Raw genomic sequence first — 26,166 nt, 5'->3', positions numbered from 1 at the left:
TTTGAAGCCTCTGCCATTAATAGTATAAGAATAGCAGCAGTTTAAATATTCCCCTAGAAAATCAATAGGTGAATTTTGATTGGCTGTTGTAGACTCCACCCACTTTCCTGAATCTTAACTTCATTCACCCAGTAACCAAGTGTGCCAAGTTTAAAAAACCCTGCGATTAACAGTGCAAGAATGGCTGCAGTTTACATTTTTCATTTAAAATGAATGGCTGAAATTTGATTGGCTGTTTTATACTCCGCCCACTTTTCCTGGATTTTTAACCTTGGTCACCAAGTGACACACTGTGCCAAGTGTGGGGACTGGCTTGATTACTGTGAGAATGGCAGCCTTTTACATTTTTTCCATTGACATAAATGGGTGAAATCTGATTTGCTGTTTGTAGCTCCGCCCAGGTGTGCAGGGGGGACACGAGACCCCCAGAACATATCATCCCAGGCAGCAAGGGATCTGTATACCAAGTTTCGTTCAAATCGGTCAAGCCGTTTTCGAGTGATCGCGGCACATACACACACACATACACACACACACACACACACACACACACGATTTTATATATATAGATAAAGGTGCATTTTTTTCAGTTTTGCGTCCATCACTATTTACAAGCTTATAATTTAAAAATGTTCGTAATATACCTTCTTTACATGCATATTTAAAAAGTTCAGACCCTTAGCTAACTATTTTATGTTTTGTTTTGTTTTTTAATTGTCATTTTTTTTTTTCCATTTAAAATTTTTTAGGGGTAATTTTTATTGTGGGAAATAAACAGTTAATCTTAAATGTAATACAATGTGTTTTATGTATTGAAAAATGTATGTAGATGTAGTTTTACTATTTGGCCACAAGGTGGCCACATTAAGTATTTTTTTTGATAGCCCACGGGAGCGCACTTCATCAGTGCAGCAGCCACCTGGACATGAGGCATAAATGGTTAAAAAGCCACACAAAAAGGTGTTAGTAATGATGGCCAGATGACCTTTAACCAGGATAATGGGGGTTCAAGGCAAATACTGAGTATGAACAGGAAATGAGAGGGAAGACATATACAGATAACAATGATTAGGAAATTATCACCATGTAGGTCTAAACAGAGGAGGGAGTTGCTGCATTTGATAGGGAGGAAGGAGGGGTGAGGGTTAGTTGGTGGATTCACAGCTATCAATAGGCATGTGCATACTGGATAGGGATTGTGAAGATCTGCTTTACCAGCTTCTACTGGGAGGAATGGTTGATAGATTGAAGACTTGGTAAAAGTGTTGGCTAATTACCCAGATATTATCAGCTACACATTCTGATTGATGTGGTTTAGTAGTAGGGGGTGGTTGGTGGAAAAGGTAGATTTCTCATGGCATGTGTGGGATTGAGATTGGGTTGTAGGCTTGAAACAAAGGAGTGAGGCGATTCTGCTTAGTGGTGGGATTGCATCCTTCTGTTCTGAAAAGTAATCCCCACATCATCTGGTGACATCATCACATAAGAGTTGTACTATGTCTGCGGGCACTGGCAACCGGGGGAGGGGTAGCAAGGCCAAGAGGAGAGGGAGCAACATTGCTGCCACCGGCAGCAGTTCTGCCGCGTCAGTGTCCATTTCGCCGCTAGCCACTGGCCGCCCAGCTGTTACGGGTAGTCACACTGCGCAGGCGCATCCGCATGTAGCCGCCATTTTCCAGCTGATGGTGAATGAGCAGGCCACCACCAGCTCTACAACAGACACCTCCACCCCCACCAGCACTCCTGTTTACAGGAGCAGCAGCAGCTGCCCAGCAGTTCCTGGGGACTCGGTCAACATGTCGACCACAGCGGGCAGCCTACCCTCAGTGAGCACGCTTTTCACTCCAGGCACCACAATCACAATCAGCAGGGCTATTACCAGCAGCAAGTTTGAGGAGGATATTCTGGGCGCATTGGGCTATGTGGAGAAGTCACAGATCCAGACGATGGTTGTTGGGGGGGGGGGTCCTTGCATGTGGCAGCAGAAGAGGAGTTTGGGGGGTCATCATCCCAGCAACAGTAGTTTGAGGAGGGGGAGTATGATGTTGATGATGAGATGAAGGACCGTGACTACCATCCACAGGATGGGGATGTCAGCTCTGACTCTGATGAGGAGGATGCGTTGGTGGGTTTGGCACAGAGGATCAGCATTGCAGACAGTGGCAGGAGCAGCAGTGGGCGTGGAATGCGGGACCCACAGCCTGCTGTTTCATCTTCTGCCACTACCACCAGCCGCACCACTTAACCCCCATCCGCCACAGGGAGAAAAGCAGCAGCATCCCATTCAGGCCGCAGGGGAATCTTCACGTCCCCAATCAGGTGGTTTTTCACTCTGCCCTCATTGGACAGCAAGTTTGCCACATGCAATGTGTGCAAACTAAAGCTGAGCAGAGGTTGTGACCCCTCCAAGACTCTCCAGCTTCATCACCCATCTGTCCAAAAAACATTTTGTTGAGCATGAGGATTTCGAGAGGCTGAAGCAAGCTGGTGCTGGCAGTGGTCAGACTCCAGAGCCCCCTCTGCCACTCCTGCCAACTCTGAGGCCTGTTCAGGCAGCCAGTCCTCAGTGGCATCCTCTGCTCCCTCCTTTGCTTCCCGTGCAAGGAAAAAATGCCACCAGACCCAGTTGGGCGAGTCTTTCCCTGTTGTTGGCAAGAGGGGGACATGAAGTGGCTGGGAATCACTATGCCTGCCTTACCACCCTTTACCACCACAACCTCCTGGCTCCTCCAGATTGTTAACTATTACTAACTAAGCCTGGTTCACAACTTTTTACAGCCGTGGTACCAACGTTATGTGCCATGGTACAATCTCCGGCATGCTCCTGGCACACGTTACACCTGCTGCTGCTGCATTGCCCTGCTCCGAGTCCTGCTGCCTGTGCTGCTCCCATCATAAGGGTGCCACAGTCCACTGCTGCTGCCACCACCTATATTTCACCCAAAACACAATTGTGGTGTAATTTTTTGAGGTGTCTGGGCTGAAAACTGTGATGTCCCAGTTGTGCGTTGGACTTTGGGCACAATGTGGGCTGCACGATCGCTGTCTGAAACCTCCTGATGTTAATTTACAGCCATTTTTTTTTGTATTATAACTCCACACACAAACAATTACTGTTTTTCTTTAAAAAAAAAACATGATGCTTCATGCATTATTTACTATAAAAGTCGTTTTGGAAGCAATTTAAGGCCACTTCCGGTTTTCAATCCGGAAACCCAGATTTGCCCGGATAATAGGTTCGGATATCCGGATCTATTCGGATTGCGGAATGGTTCGAATTCGGATATCAAAATTTATCTAGATAGTTTACTATCCAGATCAACCCAGATAATAAAAAGAGGTATCCGAGCAACACTAAATCGGATTAAGGAATTTAGGGTACAGATGGGATCCCAACTTTCCTCCCAGCTGCAAGGGATCAGAGCTCTCTCTCCCTCTCCCACAAGAAAAGTCAGGTCTATGATGATGTGTCCTTACAATGACTGAAACCCTTGTGAGATGTTAAAGCACTGTACTCTGATAGCAGCAAATACTGGAGAATTCAGAATCCTACTAGCTTGTGCCTAATCTGTGTTGCTCCCTATCTCTACCCCCCCCCCCCCCCCCCCACACACACACACACACACACACACACACACACACACACACACACACACACACACACACTCTCTCTCTTCCTTAAAAGTTAGGATTCCTGATTTAAAGGTTTGCAGCTACAAATTATCAAGTTTTAGTATACAGTACTTTAGGGGGCCCGGCAGGAAACCTCATAGGGAAACTCCCATCACTTGATTGAGTGGATACGACCCACTCAAATTACTAGGTTTTAGATAGGTAGTAAACTATGCCTATGCTATTTGGTCAATCGCAGTGCTTCAGGATGTACACGGTGTGAAGGGAGAACTGATCTTTATGAGGTTTACTGCTGGGTCCCCTAAAGTAAATTAATACCAATTACCCCCATCAATGATGTTTACTCATAATCTGTGGTGTGGCGCTGTCTCCCAAGTATTGCAGCATCCACAGTATAGCTATGTTCACAGTGTATCACTCCAGTAATTCTCTGTCCACACAGTCCCCTGAGTATAGCTATATCTCCTCAGACTCCTAATATTGTGTTTTAAGCCAGGCTAGAACATAGGACCCTATTGCTCAAGGCTAAAATATTGTCTTCTATCCCCTATCTTGCTGTGTCTCCCCTTGACCTCCTCCTTCCCTCCTCCTTTTCTCCTCCCCTCCCAGTCTCTAAACATTCTACTCCTCTCTCCCCCTATCATCCTATCTTTCCTTCCTTCCCGCTTGATCTCTCCCTCTCTAAAATAATTCCGATAGTGTGTCAATCTAATTATCAATCTAAGTATTTATATAGCATAGTCATAATCTAATGTCCTATCATAGTATTATTGTGTATTTCTGTAGCACTGACATCTTCTGCAGCACTTTACAGGGTAAAAAGTCATGTCACTGACTGTCCTCAGATGAGCTCACTACCATATTTATAGTCTAATGTCCAACCATATTATTATTATTATTATTATTATTATTATTATGTATTTTTATAGCACTGACACCTCCAGCAGTTTACCGAGTACATAGTCTTGTCACTAACTGTCCTCAGAGAGCTCACAATCTAATTCCTACCATAGTCATATGTCCATCGCAATCTAGGACCAATTTAGAGGGAGGCCAATTTATCTGTGTTTTTGGTATGTGGAAGGAAACTGGAGTGCCCAGAGAAAACCCATGCAGACATGGGAAGAACATAAAAACTCAGTGCAATTAGTGCCCTGGCTGAGAAGTGAACCATAGGCCAAGTGCTAATACACATGTACTGTGCGATAATGAGCAGTCCTTAATAAAAGAAACAATCCAGTCTCTCTCTCTTCTCAAAGCTTTTGACAGGCGATCTATAGTTAAAAGGTCAAGGTTACACTCACCAGACGTACTGACTCTTATCACAGGAGTCAGTATAGGCAGCGAGGAGTTTTAGCCCCCCTCCTAGCTCTCCAACCTCTTCACTGATCAGCCTCACTGCCAGATCATCTGGGTCATCACACACTTGCCCCCATTACAGAGGAATAATATTAATACCTTAATGGGATATATGGCAGCCTCTCAGATCCACCAATCTCCAGTATTAAAACAATGTGGTATACAGCAGCTTCTTAAATCCACCAAGCTCAAAATTCCTCAAAAGCAAGCATAAACACCTTCCATAGTGTAATACAGTTTATTAAAACAGAATTAAAAACATCCAATACACTCACAAGAGTAGCATAAGGCTTCAAGCATAGAGTTTATGGTCGGGCTCTCCCCCGTGTGCCACTCCGGATTGGCACTCAGTTGGATGCCGGTCCCTCCACGCTAAGGCTTCAGCTCACTCCTCTGTAGCATAGACTTCCTTGTCGGCACACGCGTCCCCACCCTACGCGTTTCGAACTTCTGTTCTCATCAGGGGCGTGACGCTTAGGGTGGGGACGCGTGTGCCGACAAGGAAGTCTATGCTACAGAGGAGTGAGCTAAAGCCTTAGCGTGGAGGGACCGGCATCCAACTGAGTGCCAATCCGGAGTGGCACACGGGGGAGAGCCCGACCATAAACTCTATGCTTGAAGCCTGATGCTACTCTTGTGAGTGTATTGGATGTTTTTAATTCTGTTTTAATAAACTGTATTACACTATGGAAGGTGTTTATGCTTGCTTTTGAGGAATTTTGAGCTTGGTGGATTTAAGAAGCTGCTGTATACCACATTGTTTTAATACTGGAGATTGGTGGATCTGAGAGGCTGCCATATATCCCATTAAGGTATTAATATTATTCCTCTGTAATGGGGGCAAGTGTGTGATGACCCAGATGATCTGGCAGTGAGGCTGATCAGTGAAGAGGTTCGAGAGCTAGGAGGGGGGCTAAAACTCCTCGCTGCCTATACTGACTCCTGTGATAAGAGTCAGTACGTCTGGTGAGTGTAACCTTGACCTTTTAACTATAGATCGCCTGTCAAAAGCTTTGAGAAGAGAGAGAGACTGGATTGTTTCTTTTATTAAGGACTGCTCATTATCGCACAGTACATGTATTAGTGATACTCAGATAGCGCTGCTGATGAATTTTAACTTTTTGGTGGGGATGTGGTGATCCTTAACAGCAGCGAAATCTAGACTGGAGATTGCAACCAGAGGGAGCTGATAGTATTATATTGTATAGATCATATTGATCTGTTTTTAGAGTGTGTTGTGTTCCTGGTGCAGTGTTTTTACTTGCACATAGGCCAAGTGCTGCAAGGGGAGAGTGCTATCCACTATGCCACCATGCTGCCCACAATTGGAGCCATTTTGGGGCAGTGCACAGGTCATATGACCAACAGTTTGGAATCTGCAAAAATGTACTTGTGTATTATTTCTGAAAATGAGGGTTATTTTACTGGTGCAAGTGTTAGTAGTTACTAAATTCAGTCATGGTTTCTATTGTGATCTTATCATGCTCCACAAAATGCAGGTTTAATATGGTTTTCTTACTATGCTGCAATACTATACATACTGTGGCAGAGTTTTGTTTGTTAAATATGAGTGTTTTATACTTCTTTAAACGGTCTTTGTTGAATGTAGTAAGTTGCACGACAAAAAAAATAAGTTTAATTGGAACACATATCTGTTGAACACACTTTACATACTATAATAGATTATTGCTGAGTATTTTTTTTCTGTCATAGGCCCCACCAACTTACCATTGTGACCCTTGTCCCCACTCCCCCTCCCTCACAAATCTTAAGCTGGAGTTAAAGAGAAACTCCAACCTAGAATTGAACTTTATCCCAATCAGTAGCTGATACCCCCTTTTACATGAGAAATATAATGATTTTCACAAACAGACCATCAGGGGGCGCTGTGTGACTGATTTTGTGCTGAAACCCCTCCCACAAGAAGCTCTGAGTACCGTGGTACTCTGGGCAAACTGCCACAATGTAACAATCTTCACAGACAGGGAATAGCTGCTTACAGCTGTCTCTAACAGCCAAAACAGCTAGGAGCAGCTACATAACCTGCCCACAGTAAAAATGTCACCATGTAATAAATGTCAGAATGCAAATCAGGGAGAGGAAAGATTTTACAATGAGCAAACACTGACTAAATCATTTACCATATTTTTCGGACTATAAGACGCTCCGGACCATTAGACGCACCTAGGTTTAGAGGACAAAAACCAAGGAAAAAAAGAATATACTAAGCCTGGTGCGTCCATGGTGCAGGGGCATCTTATAGACTTTTTCCCCACAATTATTATGTCTCCCTTGTGCCTTCCTTGTTTCCCTGTGTTCTCCTCTGTCCCTCTGCTGCCTTTGTGTCCCCCTTGTGTCCAGTGTCTCCCTGTGCCCTCTGGTATCTTCCTGTGTCCTCTTTCCCCCTTCCTCTGACCCCATGTCATCTGTCCCCCTTCCTCTGTCTCCAATGTCCTGTTTCCTCCATATCCAGTGTCTTCTAAACCTGTTAGCCCAGTGTCTGCTATCCCTGTCCTCCGTGTTCCAGTGTCTGCATGTCCCCCTGTGTCTGTTGTTCTCCATCTCCAGCCTGTCCTAAGGTCTGCGTGTCCCCCTGTATTAAATATATTCACGCAGCTGCAGCTGTCCTCAGGCTGTCGTGTCTTAAATACATTTTGTCTGCAATGCCCCCAGGTACTACCGTCTACAGCAACTGGAAGTCCGCACAACATACCGTACATGCTGCTAGCCTCAGGCTGTCCCCGGTTATACCTCCGTGCTGTCCCCGCTTTTATCTCCGCGCACATTCAAGTCCGTGACGGCCCTGGTATTACCGATACGTTCTTAATCAGGAAGTGTCCCGCTCAGCGTTGTGGATAAATGGACCAATCAGACGGGGGACGCTGGCCCCAACCGCCAATCACGCCGCACACTGCTCCTAGCACTTCCGTTAATAGGATGAGATGGGCTAGAGGGCGGGACAGCCTCTCCGTCATTGGGACCAATCACTGTGCACTCTCCGTGATTGGTCCCAATGACGGAGAGGCTGTCCCGCCCTCTAGCCCATCTCATCCTATTAACGGAAGTGCTAGGAGCAGTGTGCGGCGTGATTGGCGGTTGGGGCCAGCGTCCCCCGTCTGATTGGTCCATTTATCCACAACGCTGAGCGGGACACTTCCTGATTAAGAACGTATCGGTAATACCGGGGACGTCACGGACTTGAATGTGCTCGGAGATAAAAGCGGGGACAGCGCGGAGGTATAACCGGGGACAGCCTGAGGCTAGCAGCATGTACGGTATGTTGTGCGGACTTCCAGTTGCTGTAGACGGTAGTACCTGGGGGCATTGCAGACAAGATGTATTTAAGACATGAAGCTGCAGCTGCGTGAATATATTTAATGCACGGGGACACGCAGACATTAGGACGGGAAAGAGGCGCAGGTCCCAAAATTTAGTATTCGGACTATAAGACGCACTGACTTTTCCCCCCCACTTTTGGGGGAGAAAAAGTGCGTCTTATAGTCCGAAAAATACGGTATACATAATTATGGTAAAAAATGAAGCACTTTTTTTACTACATTATTTTCACTGGAGTTCCTCTTTAACACTGCTGGCAGGAATAGAGTGAAGCTACCTTACCCCAGATAGTGGTGTAACTCACCTACAGTGGATGGCCTTCTGTTATCAAACAAATCTGCATGAGAATAAATATAACACAAAATTAGCAGACATATTGGTTGATTCACAAAGGTTACTTATTTTTAACCTTAACTGTAAGGAGTGCTAATGCATGAGATAAACAAATAAGGAGAGATAATTCATGAGACAAATAGATAACGAGAGTTAAACCATGAGCTATGTCAAATAAGGAGAGCTCAGCTAAACCATGAGTTATGTAAACTTAGGAAAGCTAAACCATGAGTTATGTCAAATAAGGAGAGCTAAACCATGATTTAAGTTAGATAAGTAGAGCTAAACCATGAGTTAAAGGGGTTCTGTGAATGGGTTTTAAAAACAAAAACTGACACTTACCTGGGGCTTCTACCCCCCCCCCCCCCCCGCAGCTGTCATGTCCCGCACCATCATCCTACGATCCTACATTCCACGTTGCCGGTCACGGTCCAATTATTCGTCTAACTAGACGAATACAACTGCGCCTGCACGGCAGGTGCAGTATGAAGTTTTCTCGTACTGTGCCTGAGCAGTAAGCTCCCGGAGACACGAGCGGGAGCGAGGAAGCGCCCGGGCATGCAGGCAAGGTTATATTCGTCTACTTAGATGAATAATTGGACCATGACCGGTGGCGGGAAACGGAGGATCGTAGGAGGATGGCACGGTACATGACAGCTGCAGGGGGCGATAGAAGCCCCAGGTAAGCATCAGTTTTTGTTTTTAAAACCCATCCACAGAACCACTTTAAGTTAGATAAGGAGAGGTAAATCATGTGTGAAGTCATTTAAGGAGAAATAAATAGTGAGTTAATAAATAAGGTGAGATAATTTAACAGTAAAGCTTTGTGAATCAGGCCCATGGTTATATGTGTGAGGATGAGACACAGTCTGCATTTCTCTGTCAAGATTGCAGCCTATAGGATGGACAGTCTGTGGTGCAGGCAGGTACGGAAGTGGCCAGTGCCTGGACCCTTGAACAGGTACCCTACAAGTAATTTAATTAACATTAGCCAATCCAGAAGCTCATAGGTAAAAATGAGTGAGTTTTGGCTGGAGTGGTTCTTTAAATGATATGGATGATAACCCACACAAATGTTGGAGCTCCTCTCACAACCAACAAAAAGAGAAACAAGGAATAGGGAAACTGAGCCCCAGTTCAATGGGTTAAAATCACTAACACAGACCGTCCAAGTGTCACGTTTTCGGCGTGACACTAATGACTTGCAGCCTCTATCACAGCATCATGGGGCACTGGTCAAACATCCTGACCTCTTCACAAAGCAGGTGAGTTTGCAGTTAACTGTTTCACTGCCCAGAGTCTTTGCAGAGAACACTAAATACATGCATCACATCACACTCTGTAGCTTTGCCTCACACTGAACTTCATCAGCAGCACAACAACATAAAACTCCAGGCTCAGCAAGCAATTTCTTTGAAGTTGAGAGGGAGTGAGACAGGGATCTCTACCCTGGCTATCTGGTCACAGAGCATCTGAACAGTGAGGTGGATATATATGCTTGTGAAGTGCTAGAAATCCTGTATGTATCAATCATATTGGTTGCATCCTCTGTGCTATTGCTCTTATTAATAACCTATATTGTGGCACACGATCCTTAATTAGGGATATGTGTTTGATTTTATGCATTCACAGTCCTGGGACTAGAGTTATGCACTAGTAGGCACTGGGCTTGATTCACAAAGCGGTGCTAACCTACTTAGCACGTCTAAAGTCTTTAGACGCGCTAACCAGGGTGCTAAGTAGGTTAGCACCGGATTTCTCAATCAGATCGCGCGCTAACTTTGCGCGCGTAAAGTTTTACGTGCGCTAAGTCCCATAGGCTTTAATGGGCACTTCGCGCGGAGCGCCCTGCGCTCTGTGCAGTACGCGCGTAAAGTTTTATGCGCGAAAAGCTTGTTTAGACGTGCTAAGGAGGTTTTTACAGGCGTGCTAAAATGTATGATATGTGACATTTTTCGCCAGAAACACAGAATTTAATATTTTGCACATTTCAATCTTTATTTTCTTATTTAATATATTCATAACTCTTCATGTAGATCTGTTTACTCTAATTTATATCCTTTAATACTTATGTGTGCTGTGATTACTCTTTAAATAGCTTGCTTACCATCGATCCATGCGCCCATCTATGCATAGGATAAAGGGGAAAATTGTATAGGGGAGGGGGTGTGGTTTTGAAAAATTGGGGCATGGATAAACTTGTGGCAGGGGCATGTCTTAGTGTCCCTTTTTCCTGGCTCCAAAAGTTGGGAGGTATACTAGCAGACTGTAATGTGATGAGGCGGTAAAAAAAAGTATGACCCTGGTTAACTATGCAACAATAAGATTGCCATGCACAAGCAGTCCATGGTAATTTTTACCAGTATCAACACCAGGGGAGCACAGTACCTTAACCCATTAGTGTGTTGTGCATTTCTATGGTAATGTGCAGTGTAATGCCTGTTACCATAGCAATGTGCACATTAACCTCAGAATGTAGTATGGTGGGAAGGTAAGAAAGAATGCATTTTAGAATGTGTTGGATTTGGGAAGGCTTCATCTGGCTTTTCGGCAGGGTTGCTCGTAAACTACGCCAGCGCGAATCTACGCATCGTAGTACGCAACTACGCATCGTAGTTCGTAGGCGAAGTTTAAAAACTACACGTACGCATTTTCACGTAGTCGTAGTCCCGCTAAGCGAAGCTTCGCCCATTACGCGTAGTTGACGTATGTATTGCGAAGTCAACTATGCGTGCAGTAACTGCATCTATATGGATCATTGCGCATGCGCAGAAATTTTATTGCCCTTTATACGCATACAATTCCGCATTGGATGGTTGAATGTATGCTTATATTAGTTTATATATGCGCATAGTTAGCAGATTATTGCGGAAATGTTTCCGCATAAGGGCATAAGCGGTCGCATCAACTACGCTACGCACTACGGTAAGCTTGCGTATTTTAACGAGTAGTCTGCGGTATGCTAACGTAGCGAAGTTGCTGATTGCGAAGCTTATTTGCGTAAAAATACGCGTAGTTCCAGCGTAGCGAAGTTGGCTGACTACGACCATCCCTGCTTTCCGTATGGTGTAACTGAGTACCATATCATTGTATCATCATTGATTCTGAACTGCATTGAATTTTGCAACCAATCACTACATCTGCCTGTGTATGTTATGATCCTTTTCCATCTATTGTATGTGTTCCATTTTGATGTCTTGATCTACCTATGTAATATTATTAGCACCTAAGTAACATTTACAGGCTTCTATTCTAATTGCTATTGAAATTCTGGCTTTGTTTGTTCACACTTTACTTCCTGGTGGCTGGCCTGCAATTTTAATTAAAGCCTGTATCACATACAACTCTATTTGAACTTGCTGGAGAGGAGTACACCTCCATTATTAAAATTGCAAATTGTCTGCCAGATGACCATGCCTTCCTGATTACACATTGCTCTAGCCCAGTGTATGTAGGGAGTGCAGATTGTCAGTTTGCCAACACTTCGGTTCGCTTTCTAAGGGCAGCTTTCAAAGGGTGAAAAAACAAATTTACCAGAATTCACCAGTAATTCAGCAGAATTAAGCATCACAACAAGGTAACCTTATCTACTTTGTAATTTACTTGTATTGCTGAGCACTATTGCAGCCTATTTAGATCATCCCTTCCTGCAAGACACCCCACTGATAATCAGTCGAATTGCACTGATAATCTAACACTGCTCTATTGCCCCAGTCAACCTCACCACCAAGGATTCCCCAGCTGCTGCTGCTGCTCCGCTATTTTTCTTACCTACCACACCACTGCTCCCAGCACAACGGTATGTACCCCCAACACATCAGTATGCATACCCCTCTAATAACTGTTCCTCTCTCCCCTGATCACCGGGCATACATTTGCAATCGGCGCCAGTAGACTTGGGCGCAGGATACAGCCAGTATATGGCTGATCCTGCTTCTGCACAAGTCCAGGCTGTGTTAATTACTATTCCCCCTCCAGACCGCCATAGATAGTGGGGAATTAAATAATTTGGCTTCCAGCGATTGCTGGAGGCCGAATTATTGTGTTTTAAAAGCAACTTCAGCTCCGTCGTTGCCATTGTTACTCACTGAGCGCCACTATAGATGTAATTCCTATTACAGTCTATGGTGGCGCCGGCAGTCCTGTAGCTCCCCCCCCCCATCCAGTACAACATCGCACTTCCTAGACAACCTTGCCTCCTGGCTCCCACACATTCTGTCCTTTTGACTTCCCCACCATCATCCTCGCAGACTTTAACATGTACCCACTAGATGAGCCCACCACCTCTGCAGCCACTCAGCTACTCTTGCTCACCAACTCCCTTGGCCTTTCTCAGCACACTAACACCCCCACCCACAGCACTGGTAATACCTGGATCTAATTTTCTCCAAAGCCATTACAAACCAGAACATTGCACCATCCCCCATCTCCGACCATCACCTCCTCACCTTCACCCTCACACCTTCCAGCACCCCCTGCCCCCCTCCCTGACCTGGACGGTGGCAAAGAGATCTGTGCAACCTCAACCCCAATGTACTAGCCACACCCTTCCACCAGTGATGATCGTAATCAGCTAATTATGTTTATGCAACATTTCACGTAAATGTTCTTATTTACGCTTATACGTAATTATGGTTTGTAAATTCAATTGATTTCGTATAGTGATTCGTAATTTCACCTAAAATTTCACGTAATTTTGGCATAATTTCATGCCGACTTTGACAGTGAATAGCAAAGCCCCCATACATGGTAGTGACACCAAAATTGCTACATATATTAACCTCCTTGCCGGTCTAAAAAATCCGGCAAGGAGGCAGCGCCGCACTTTTTTTTTTTTTTTTTAAATCATGTAGCGAGCCAAGGGCTCGCTACATGATAGCCGCTGAGCGGCGGCATCCCCCTACCTACTCCGATCGCCTTCGGCGATCAGAGTATGCAAGAAATCCCGTTGAGAACGGGATTTCTTGCAGGGCTTCCCCGGTCGCCATGGCGACCGGGCGGGATGACGTCACCGACGTCATGGACGTCGTGACGTCAGAGGGAACCCCGATCCGCCCCTTAGCGCTGCCTGGCACTGATTGGCCAGGCTGCGCTGGGGTCTGGGGCGGGGGGGGGGGGGCGGCTCGGCGCGGCGGGTAGCGGCGAATCGGCGGCGAGCGGCGGCGATCGCAAGTTACAAGCAGCTAGCAAAGTGCTAGCTGCTTGTAACAAAAAAAAAATTATGCAAATCGGCCCAGCGGGGCCTGAGAAATCCTCCTGCGCAGGTTACCCCGAACTGTGTTCGGGATAACCGGCAAGGAGGTTAAGGAGATTAGTGGGTATAAATCAAAAAAAAAAAAAATTACAAAAGACCTTGTAGTTTTTATGAAAATTAATTTTAAAAATGCAAAGAAAAAATGGCTTTTGCATATTCCAAATATATTTTCTCAAAAACTGCAATGTCTTTTGAAATTTTTTTTTACTCTTGTACCCAATAGTCTCCTTAACATATGTACCCATTTTGGTAGCAAAAGCATGCATGGGGGCTTTGCTATTAACCGCTAAATTCGGCACACAATTTTGCGAAATTGTGCGAAAATTACGCGACAAATTATGCGAAATTTTGAAATACTACTATTACATATGAAATTAATTACGATTTCCCCTGAAATTTCATATTATGATTACGCTGCGTGAATGCGAATTTCAATGAAAAATTTCGGCCCACCACTGCCCTCCATTAGTGTTGGGCGAACAGTGTTCGCCACTGTTCGGGTTCTGCAGAACATCACCCTGTTCGGGTGATGTTCGAGTTCGGCCGAACACCTGATGGTGTTCGGCCAAACCGTTCGGCCATATGGCCGAACTAAGAGCGCATGGCCGAAAGTTCCCCGAACGTTCGGCTAGCGCTGTGATTGGCCGAATGGGTCACGTGGTTCGGACCCGAACGCGCTCTGATTGGCCGAACGGGTCACGTGGTTCGGGTCAATAAATACCCGAACCACGTCATTTCTCCGCCATTTGTCTGTGGGTTTAGCTTTGGGTAGGCAGGCAAGGTAGTTCTCTCTCCAGCCAGGCTAGCCAGTGTCCCCCCAGTCATTGTGTCGCTGCTGGGAACAGTAGTACACCGCTCACCCACACTATATAGCATTGTGTTTACTGCACTCTGTGTCTGCTGGGAACAGTAGTACACCGCTCACCCGCCACTGTATAGCATTGTGCTCTGTGTCGCTGCTGGGAATAGTGGTACACCGCTCACCCACACTACATAGCATTGTGTCTACTGCCACTCTGTGTGTCTGCTGGGAACAGTAGTATACTGCTCACCCGCCACTGTATAGCATTGTGCTCTGTGTCGCTGCTGGGAATAGTGGTACACCGCTCACCCACACTACATAGCATTGTGTCTACTGCCACTCTGTGTTTCTGCTGGGAACAGTAGTACACCGCTCACCCTGTATAGCATTGTGCTCTGTGTTGCTGCTGGGAATAGTAGTACACCGCTCACCCACACTATATAGCATTGTGTTTACTGCCACTCTGTGTGTCTGCTGGGAACAGTAGTACACCGCTCACCCTGTATAGCATTGTGCTCTGTGTTGCTGCTAGGAATAGTAGTACACCGCTCACCCACACTATATAGCATTGTGTTTACTGCCACTCTGTGTGTCTGCTGGGAACAGTAGTACACGGCTCACCCGCCACTGTATAGCATTGTGCTCTGTGTCGCTGCTGGGAATAGTGGTACACCGCTCACCCACACTACATAGCATTGTGTCTACTGCCACTCTGTGTTTCTGCTGGGAACAGTAGTACACCGCTCACCCTGTATAGCATTGTGCTCTGTGTTGCTGCTGGGAATAGTAGTACACCGCTTACCCACACTATATAGCATTGTGTTTACTGCCACTCTGTGTGTCTGCTGGGAACAGTAGTACACCGCTCACCCTGTATAGCATTGTGCTCTGTGTTGCTGCTGGGAATAGTAGTACACCGCTCACCCACACTATATAGCATTGTGTTTACTGCCACTCTGTGTGTCTGCTGGGAACAGTAGTACACTGCTCACCCGCCACTGTATAGCATTGTGCTCTGTGTCGCTGCTGGGAATAGTGGTACACCGCTCACCCACACTACATAGCATTGTGTCTACTGCCACTCTGTGTTTCTGCTGGGAACAGTAGTACACCGCTCACCCTGTATAGCATTGTGCTTTGTGTTGCTGCTGGGAATAGTAGTACACTGCTCACCCACACTATATAGCATTGTGTTTACTGCCACTCTGTGTCTGCTGGGAACAGTAGTACACCGCTCGCTCAGCCACACTATATAGCATTGTGTTTACTGCCACTCTGTGTACCTTGCTCAGCCACACTATATAGCATTGTGTTTACTGCCACTCTGTGTACACCGCTCACCCAGCACACTATATAGCATTGTGTTTACTGCCACTCTGTGTCTGCTGGGAACAGTAGTACACCGCTCGCTCAGCCACACTATATAGTAGGGATGGGACGACGAATCCGGCGAATCCACGAATCCCTCGAATATTAGGTAATATTCGAGATTCGTGGACTCGAATCCCGACGCCATTTTCCGCTCGCCGAATCCGCCGAATCCCGACGCTGCATCGCCGCGCATCCGCCGCTTAACCCGCTCGCAAGTGTCCTCCTCCCGCTCCCCACAGCCTCCTCCACTCGCCCGCCGCATAAATAAGAAGCAGCAGCCTCTCACCTCCAGTGTGGAGCCCGGAGCGGCAGACCTCCTCCAGGCTTCTTTATTCCCCCTAGTGACCGGCTCTTACTACGCGTCATCAGTAAGAGCCGGTCAGGTGGCCACTAGGGGGAACCAGGAAGTGAAGGGAGAAGTCTGCCGCTCCGGGCTCCACGCTGATGCTGGAGGTGAGAGGCTGCTTCTCCTTATTTATGCAGGGGGGGGGGAGCGGAGGAGGCTGCGGGGGGAGGGAGGAGGATATGCTACCTACATTGCAGCCCCTCATAGCCTGCTACTTATACCGAAGCCCCCCATAGCCTGCTACTTATACCAAATCCCCCCATAGCCAGCTACCTATACGAAATCCCCCCCTAGCCTGCTACTTATACAGAAGCCCCCCATAGCCTGATACTTATACAGAAGCCCCCCATAGCCTGCTACTTATACCAAATCCCCCCATAGCCAGCTACCTATACCAAATCCCCCCCTAGCCTGCTACTTATTCAGAAGCCCCCCATAGCCTGCTACTTATACAGAAGCCCCCCATAGCCTGCTACTTATACATAAGCCCCCCATAGCCTGCTACTTATACCGAAGCCCCCCATAGCCTGCTACTTATACAGAAGCCCCCCATAGCCTGCTACTTATACAGAAGCCCCCCATAGCCTGCTACTTATACAGAAGCCCCCCATAGCCTGCTACTTATACATAAGCCCCCCATAGCCTGCTACTTATACAGAAGCCCCCCATAGCCTGCTACTTATACCGAAGCCCCCCATAGCCTGCTACTTATACCGAAGCCCCCCATAGCCTGCTACTTATACAGAAGCCCCCCATAGCCTGCTACCTATACCAAATCCCCCCCATAGCCTGCTACCTATACCAAATCCCCCCATAGCCTGCTACCTATATTGAAGCCCCCCATAGCCTGCTACCTATACTGAAGCACCCCAATAGCCTGCTAACTATACTGAAGCCCCCCCATAGCCTGCTACCTATACTGACGCCCCCATAGCCTGCTACCTATACTGAAGCCCCCCATACTGAAGGCCCCTATACCCTGCTGCCTATAATGAAGGCCACTATACCCTGCAACCTATACTGAAGGCCCCTATACCCTGCTACCTATACTAAAGGCCCCTATACCCTGCAACCTATACTGAAGCCCCTCATAGCCTACTACCTATACTGAAGCCCCCCATACTGAAGGCCCCTATACCCTGCTGCCTATAATGAAGGCCACTATACCCTGCAACCTATACTAAAGGCCCCTATACCCTGCAACCTATACTGAAGCCCCTCATAGCCTGCTACCTATACTGAAGGCCCCCTATACTCTGCTGCCTATACTGAAGGCCCCTATACCCTGCTGCCTATACTGAAGGCCCCTATACCCTGCTGCCTATAATGAAGGCCACTATACTCTGCAACCTATACTGAAGGCCCCTATACCCTGCTACCTATACTAAAGGCCCCTATACCCTGCTACCTATACTGAAGCCCCTCATAGCCTGCTACCTATACTGAAGGCCCCCTGCTGCCTATACTGAAGGCCCCTATACCCTGCTGCCTATACTGAAGGCCACTATACCCTGCTACCTATAATGAAGGCCCCCTATACCCTGCTACCTATACTGAAGGTCCCTATACCCTGCTGCCTATACTGAAGGCCTCTATACCCTCCTACCTATAATGAAGGCCCCCTATACTCTGCTACCTATACTGAAGGACCCTATACCCTGCTGCCTATAATGAAGGACACTATACCCTGCAACCTATACTGAAGGCCCCTATACCTTGCTAGCTATACTGAAGCCACTTTACTTAGCTACCTATAGTGCGGGCATCTATGCCTGGGTACCTATACTGCGGGCAACTATACCATGGATCGCACAATTCTTATGTGCAGGATTCGTTAGATTCGAGATTCGAAAGGTTCGAGATATTCGAGAACCTTTTTAGATTCGGATCCGGATTCGGATTCGAAGAAATTGTGGATTCGTCCCATCCCTACTATATAGCATTGTGTTTACTGCCACTCTGTGTACCTTGCTCAGCCACACTATATAGCATTGTGTTTACTGCCACTCTGTGTCTGCTGGGAACAGTACTACACCGCTCGCTCAGCCACACTATATAGCATTGTGTTTACTGCCACTCTGTGTACACCGCTCACCCAGCACACTATATAGCATTGTGTACTCTGCCAGTCAGTGTGTATATTGCTGGGATCAGTAATACTCCACTCAACGTCAACCACTATATGAGCTCACCATGAGTTCCTCAGAGACCTCCGCTGTGAGCAGCACTCCCAACAACAGCAACAGCCAACGCCCCACGCAAGCTATAACATCCACCCCAGCAGCCAGTGGTCAGCAGCAGCCCTCCCCGGAGGAGAACGTTGTGTCCATCGGTCCGGCGCCAGAGCGATTATTGAGGGCTGCCATTGAGGAGATGATGGGGCCTGATGTGGAGGAGGAGGTCGGGCTCAGGCCAGCATCCCAAGTTAATGTTGAGGACGATGAGGGGTCTGTGTCTGGGGATGTTGGGGTGGCAGAGGTGGTGGGTGGGTCAGACTCAGGAGAAGAGTTCTATGATGAGGATGATGATCGGGACCATCTGTATGTGCCTCAGAGTCCAACCCCGGAAAACATGTTGTATCGTGTGTTTAGGTACTAAAATCTGCGTTCCCACTTTCCAGTACTGCCCGGGTCCATGGATCCATATAATTTTTTGAGCAGCACTATCAAACTGTGGTACTATGAGTGAGTTGCCATGGTCCTTCTGTGCTGTCACACTCACCGTCTGTCTGCAGATGGATTGTTCAACACAGCTACGCCATCTGACATGTAGTCCTTGACCATCTTCTCCAGGCGATTGGTGTTGGAGGACGTGGAACTGCCCGATTGCTGTTCTGTGGGCTGCTGCATGGGTGTCAGAAAATGTTCCCACTCCAAGGACACTGCCAATACCATTCCCTTTTGGGCACTAGCAGCAGCTTGTGTTCTTTGCTGCCCTCCTGGTCCTCCTGGGTTTGCTGAAGTCAGTCTGTCGGCGTACAACTGGCTAGAGAAGGAGGAGGATGTCAATCTCCTCTCTAAAGTCCAACGTGCACCGCTCTGTCCCTCGGCAGTGGGGGCATCCAATTCCTGCTCCAACTCCAGTTGTTCCTCGTCCTGTTCTTTGTCATAGCTGGGACCAGCGTTTCCTGAGGCAGGTTGCCTGATGTTGGTATCATCACGCTGATCGTTTTCATCTTCAGATTCCCCCACTTGCATCATGCCAGCGGTTTCCATCTTCAACATTGATTTCTTCAGTAAACACAGCAGTGGTATTGTAATGCTGACTGTAGAGTTGTCACTGCTCAGTCACAAGCAACGTGGATTGCTCAAAATTTTGGAGGACTTGGCAGAGATCCAACATGGTGGCCCAATCAGATCCACAGAAGCTTGGTAGCTAGCTGCTGGAATGCGCCTCGGCACTGCGCAAAAGCGTGCTAGCATGTGCAGCGTAGAATTCCAGCGCGTAGGGAGGGACATCACCCAGCGAGCGATGGTGCGCTAGATTGAAGCGCTCCTGCATCTCTTGGTGAGTCCTTCAGAAGCGGTACTGGACTTTAAAAAATGTTTTGTTTTTTTTCCTTCAACAGAAGATCTGCCACGTTGGACTGAGGAGGACGCCGCCGACCCCGACACCAAGCTGAACCCCGGCGAACTCCAAGCAGAGGATCTTCAGGAACCCTCAAGGCTTTGAGCAAGCTGAGGAGGATCAGCAGTCCCGACGAGACCTCTCCTCATATGTGACTGTGTGCAGTGGAGTAGAGCTCCCCAGAACAACCTCTCACTTGTCACTTTGTTACTGGTCACTTTATCACTTTGTCACTTTGTCACTTTGTCACTTGTCACTTTGTCACTTTGTCATTTTGTCACTTTGTCACTTTGTCACTTGTCACTTTGTCACTTGTCACTTTGTCACTTGTCCAGATGATCTCGGTACACCTCCTGCGATTCAAATTCCTGCACACATTGCTCTGGGATTTGGGTGTGATGAATGATGCATCTAACTGGCCACCGGAGGTAATTAAGGCCTTCAAAACATTGAAAGCAGCTTTCTGTTCCACCCCCATTTTGCGTCATGTTGAGTTGTTGACGTCATGTTCATCCTCGGCCTCGCCTTGCATTTCAGTGCGAGGTGCATTTTCCACAGAAAAAGGTTGTGAATCCGGGCACAACATTTGTGGCTGTTCCATTGACCTTTCAAAGGTAGAAGATTGTGGGGGTGGGAATAGCTCGTCCGAATAGCCCATTGTGTCCTGAAAACTACTCATTGCATTGCTTTGCGCACGCATTTTTTTGTCCTCATGCAAGGCCTGAGTTGCGCCTGAAAGCGTGGCCTTCTCCTCCTGCGCCTCCTCCTGTTCCATCACGTCTGCTGCTGCTGGGTTAGCGTTGCCGGTCCCTGTTTATGGAACCTCTAATCTTTATTACATTTATGACTGCATGGCGGTAAAAAGCATGCTATCCGCACGCTTCTTGTCCTCATGCAAGGCCTGGGTTGTTGTGTCTCAAAAAGCGTGGCCTTCTCCTCCTGCGCCATCACGTGTGCTGCTGCTGGTGCTGGGTTAGCGTTACCGGTCCCTTTTCCTGGAACCTCTTCTCTGTATTACATTTATGACTGCATGGCGACAAAAAGCATGTTACCTGTGCAAAGAAACATGACATTTTCCACATTTAAAAGACAGTTTTTCCATTGAAACTTTACAATCAATTTTCTCAAAAACTATAAGCTCTTTTTCAAATATTTTTTTTCCTCTTGTACCCACTCCCAAGGTGCACATACCCTGTAAATTTGGGGTATGTAGCATGTAAGGAAGCTTTACAAAGCACGAAAGTTCAGGTCCCCATTGACTTCTATTATGTTCGGAGTTCGGCGCGAACACCCAAACATCGCGGCGATGTTCGGCGAACGTTCGCGAACCCGAACATCTAGGTGTTCGCCCAACACTACCCTCCATTCCCTCTCCTCCTTCCTCCCCAGCCTAACTTGCCCCAACCAAGCGGCAGCTCAATAAAATTGCAACCTCTCGGCAGCCTTAGATCATGCTGCTACCCTGACCTTACGTACCAACTGTCGCCCCAACCCCCAAACTTGGTACACTGCCCTCACTAAAAAAAAACTACAAAAAGAGACATGAGCTGTGCTTGGCCTACAAATCGATGTGCCGGACCTGCCCGACCTACATCTCACATTTATTGTGTTGTGCATCATATGTTGGCACTTTATAAATACAATAAATAATAATAACTGGGTAAAACAGAAACAAGATATTTGTAAAAAATGTGAACATAACAATGCAATATTTTAATACAGTTTTGTGTGCTCCCTTTATCCTGATATAGGAGCAGGAATCTAAATACCAGAGTCAGATTTGCCAGCTAAGAAAGCCACCAAAAAGCACCAGCTATTAAAGGGCATAGTATAGTGGACCTTCAGCTCCTGCAATGGTCGCTAGTTGCCCTGTGCCCAAACTACCATTTAGGGGCCACCATAGCCACAATTTGTACAGGAGCCTATAGCAGAACTCAAATTATTAGGTGCAATCCCTGACCAAATAAACTGATTTGCAGGAGAACACCTGTTGTACTAATTCATAGTTCCTCAACTACCAGCAATCTACATCTGCCTGCTTACTTCCTCCTTTCCCAGTCAACCTGAAGCCATGCAGGGAAGCATAGCTTCAGCTCACAATTGCATACCTCCCAACTGTGATGAGAAAGAGGGACACTTAAGCCACGCCCCTGATTACACCCCCATCACACAGCTAGTCACGCATATCATAAAGATTTCATAAGAAAAATATTTTGTTTTATAATTCAAACCACACTGGTCCTTTCTATCCTGGTTGATTTTCCTTCATATTAACATTATAAAATTAGTAATATATCATTTTTTAGTAGAGAAGTATATATATATATTTACATAGAAAGAGGGACAAAGTCCAGAATGAGGGACAAATGAGGAGGAAATAGGGACAGAAGGACAGGGCCCCCCAAAAGAGGAATGTCCCTCCAAAAGAAGGACAGTTGGAAGCTATGCAATTGTTATCACCCATGCATGGACATGTGACTAAACTGGGATGAACTGGAAGGAAATATGGAAGGAAACCAGGAGCCATTAAGTTATAGTAAGTCTATAACACATGAATTAAGACAATGTGAATCAGGGGTGTAGCTAGGTAGCTAGAAATCACTGGGCCCCCCTGCAAAATTTTGAATCCCCCCCCCCCCCCCCCTCGCTTTCTGCACAGGCAAACTGAGAACCAATGTTATTCAATTGGATAGTACACACTAGAATTTGTTTTACCCATGCAGATAAAAACTGCTTATCTATAAATTACATTAGCTTCTGCAATAAAACATGCATGTTTTCACACATACAGACACACATGGGGCTTGTTTCACTAAATTGTGATAACTCAAATATCACACCTTATCAAAGATATCACATTTTATCAAAGTTAACACGCCTTATTAGCATAGCTAGCGCTACAAACTTATGCCTGCTACTTTGCAAAGGCACTCATCCTGCCCTGAGCCCCTGCGGGCTCATAGCACTCGCTGTGCTACTCTGATAAGACGTGTTATCTTTTCATGAGGTGTGATATCTTTTCATAAGGTGAGATATCTTTGATAAGTGTGTATTATTTGCGTTATCACCGTTTAGTGAATCAAGCCCATAGTGTGCAGAAAACGCATGCAGAAAACCGACAGACGAGTGTGTTCCCAGCTTCAGCTTATTACACTCACTCAGTCCTCTGATGGAGCAGAACTGGCTCTGCAGACTCCTCCAGCATTACTTGGGTACAGAGCACTTGGGTAGGGGTAGAGAGGTTGGGAACTGTCTACAAATATTTGTCTGTAAAACCTATGTATGATTCCTTATCAATGGCTGAGCAAATGCAGTCATTAGAACAATTGTGCAGAGAGCAGAAAGCTTTTTCTCTCCATGCCTTCAGTTGTCAGTCTCCCTGAACAGGGAAAAAAAAACCTTCTCCCCCATGGGCCCCCCTGCGGCTTCTGGGCCCCCCTGCTGTTGCATAACTTGCAGGGTCTGTTACGCCCCTGATGTGAACCCACCCCACTTGAGTTAAAAAGTTGCATTCTGTAGTAAAGAACAAAACAACCCAGGGATATAGCCCCCACACAAGGTGTTCAGATTCACCAAAGTGAAATAACATTTTAAACACAGTTTAAAAATAGAGGCGATAACAGTAAACTTTCCAGCTCTTAGGGAAAAAACTCAATGATGAGGTTAAGTACTCATAACTCATAAATTGTTATGTGTTTCTTGGGACTCAGTTCCTGCTTTTTCAGGCAAATAAAGAGAGCACAATCGCTAATGAGCAGTAGTAGAGCCTAGCGCCTTAGTCTGAGACAGAAGCAGAGGAGTACAGAAACTTGATTGGTGGCTTTGTGCATGTGACTTTTGTGAGTGTGGCAGCTGCAGTTGACTGGATTGTATAAATCCTACTGTTTCGAATACAAGGGAGTGGGTAGAGGCTGGTTCTGTATGAGAAGATTGTAATCTGTAGGATGGACAGTCTGTGATGCAAGATGTGGGCGCTGTCTGAGCGCCAAAATAATATTTTTCAATTTATTTACTGTATGCAACATTAGCTGGGGGCTTATAGACAGGAAACCAAGCTCCGGGAGTCTGGAAAAGTTTAGGAAGGATACTAGGGGTAGAGTTTTAAATATATGGCTTATGCACAGTAAGCACAGAGCAGCTCATGCATAAGTGGGTCTGGTTTACTTTGCAGGTGCACCTGGTGTACTCGCACAGGCGCAGTATGGCCACATGCATGAGGAGGGTGGTCAAAAATCCGACAAGCTGTTGTCTGATTTCTCTCAGGGGTCAGTGCACAGCAATGGTGGGGGCCAAGAGGACATGCAAAGCCTCTGGAAAATCCAGAGGCTTTTCTATTTTTAGGTAAGTTTTTTTTTTTCATAAGTACTAGTCTCAAAGCCCATTTCATAACAGGCACTAGGCAACTGGCCACAGCCGCATGATGTGTGTTTGGCTGTGAAACTCCTGCACAGGTGCACGGCCACAAACCACGTGTATGGCCTCGACCATACGTGCACAATGCGCTGTTCCATGACCGCTGCCCGAAGTTCCCCCGGCTGCTGGAATGGACACATGAACACAGAAGGAAGCAAAGACGTGGGATTATTATATAGGACTAGACCTAAGGCCCGTTAAAATAATAGGCACTAGGTCTCTTCCTCACAACCCCCCTCCCCTCCTACCCCTGTCACCATTGCCACCACCGCATGTCAGCGCGCATGCGCGCACACGGCCGCGATGCATACCTGCGGACGCACACACCCAAGCACCGCTGGTGCAAACATATGCACACCCAGCCCCCACGGCCCCGTCCTCCGCATGCGCGGTAGGCCAAAAGCACGAACACAGAGACACAGGAGGAGGATGCAGGGACACAGGGGTTTTATATAATAGGCCTCTGCCTCACAATCCCCCTCTCCTCCCACTCCTTACTGTCCTGTCAAAGGTCCCCCCCAGTATAGGAAGCCAGGCATAGGTGCCTACAGTATAGGTAGCCAGTTTAGTTGCTGATTCCAAGAAGAAAGCAAAGAGCATGCACCTTCCGTCTAAATAGTGCTGTTTAATGGCAGTGAAGACAACCTGTAAATTCGTGCAGGCATTTCATATCGATACAGTATGGCATAACGTATGCTTGTCAGACATCTCTTACGTGACCGGCAAAGAAAACCTTCGGTGGCTGGTGCTGGAGGTGGGTGCCCGGCTAAGAGTGGGGAGGCGACGGCCGTTTCGCGTCTATGCGACGCTTGGTCACGCGTTCGCATAGACGCGAAACGGCCGTCGCCTCCCCACTCTTAGCCGGGCACCCACCTCCAGCACCAGCCACCGAAGGTTTTCTTTGCCGGTCACGTAAGAGATGTCTGACAAGCATACGTTATGCCATACTGTATCGATATGAAATGCCTGCACAAATTTACAGGTTGTCTTCACTGCCATTAAACAGCACTATTTAGACGGAAGGTGCATGCTCTTTGCTTTCTTCTTGGAATCAGATATTGATGTGAGTTTCTTCTTTGATGAGCCGTGCACACGTCTGGGTGGCAGAATTTGACAATTTAACAGCAAGCATATAACTGAGGACGCTGGAAAGATTGTTTTGCTATGTGATTATACTTTGTTGCTCTTTGATGTTTCCAATTGATGGGATGTGCCATACACACACCTTTTTCTTCTTCTTGAAGTGAAGCCAGTTTAGTTGCACCTAGTATAGATTAGCTAGGTCGGTGACTCCATTATATGTAGCCAGTATAGTAGGTGCCTCCAGTATAGGTTACATAGGTAGGTGCCCACAGTATAGATTAGATAGCTAGGTGCCCGCAGTATAGGTTAGATAGGTAGGTGCCCCCAGTATAGGTTAGCTAGGTAGGTGCCCGCAGTATAGGTAAATGGGTAAGTGCCCACAGTGTAGGTTAGATAGGTGCCTACGGTATAGGTTAGATAGGTACTGGGGCGTTGCTAGGGTCTTAGGAGATCCAGGGCAACCACAGGCACTGAGGGAGAGAACCTGCGGCGTGTGCAGCTGTAAAAAGTGGGTGTGGCAATGCAGAATACTGGAGGTAGCAGGGATCAGCACATGCTGCAGCTACTACTTTACTATCAGTACAGGCACAGACTAACAGGTTACACATCCTCTGAAGAAGCAACAGTCGGTTGCGATACATGTGAGGGGCGACGCGGCCAGTGTAGCAT

At 46.8% G+C, this 26,166-nt stretch overlaps 1 protein-coding gene across 1 annotated transcript in view; it reads right to left on the bottom strand.

Moving 5' to 3' along the window:
* LOC137522906 (carcinoembryonic antigen-related cell adhesion molecule 7-like) overlaps positions 1 to 26,166 on the bottom strand; it is a 178,770-nt gene that overhangs the window by 105,641 nt on the left and 46,963 nt on the right. Inside the window, exon 3 of the mRNA XM_068243049.1 lies at positions 8,633 to 8,665. Coding sequence (XP_068099150.1) covers positions 8,633 to 8,665 — 33 coding nt within the window. The remainder of the gene's footprint in view (positions 1 to 8,632; positions 8,666 to 26,166) is intronic.

This window comes from Hyperolius riggenbachi, chromosome 6, assembly GCF_040937935.1.
Source record: "Hyperolius riggenbachi isolate aHypRig1 chromosome 6, aHypRig1.pri, whole genome shotgun sequence".
NCBI classification, from domain to species: Eukaryota; Metazoa; Chordata; class Amphibia; order Anura; family Hyperoliidae; genus Hyperolius; species Hyperolius riggenbachi.
This window is presented reverse-complemented; position numbering and strand designations above follow the sequence as displayed.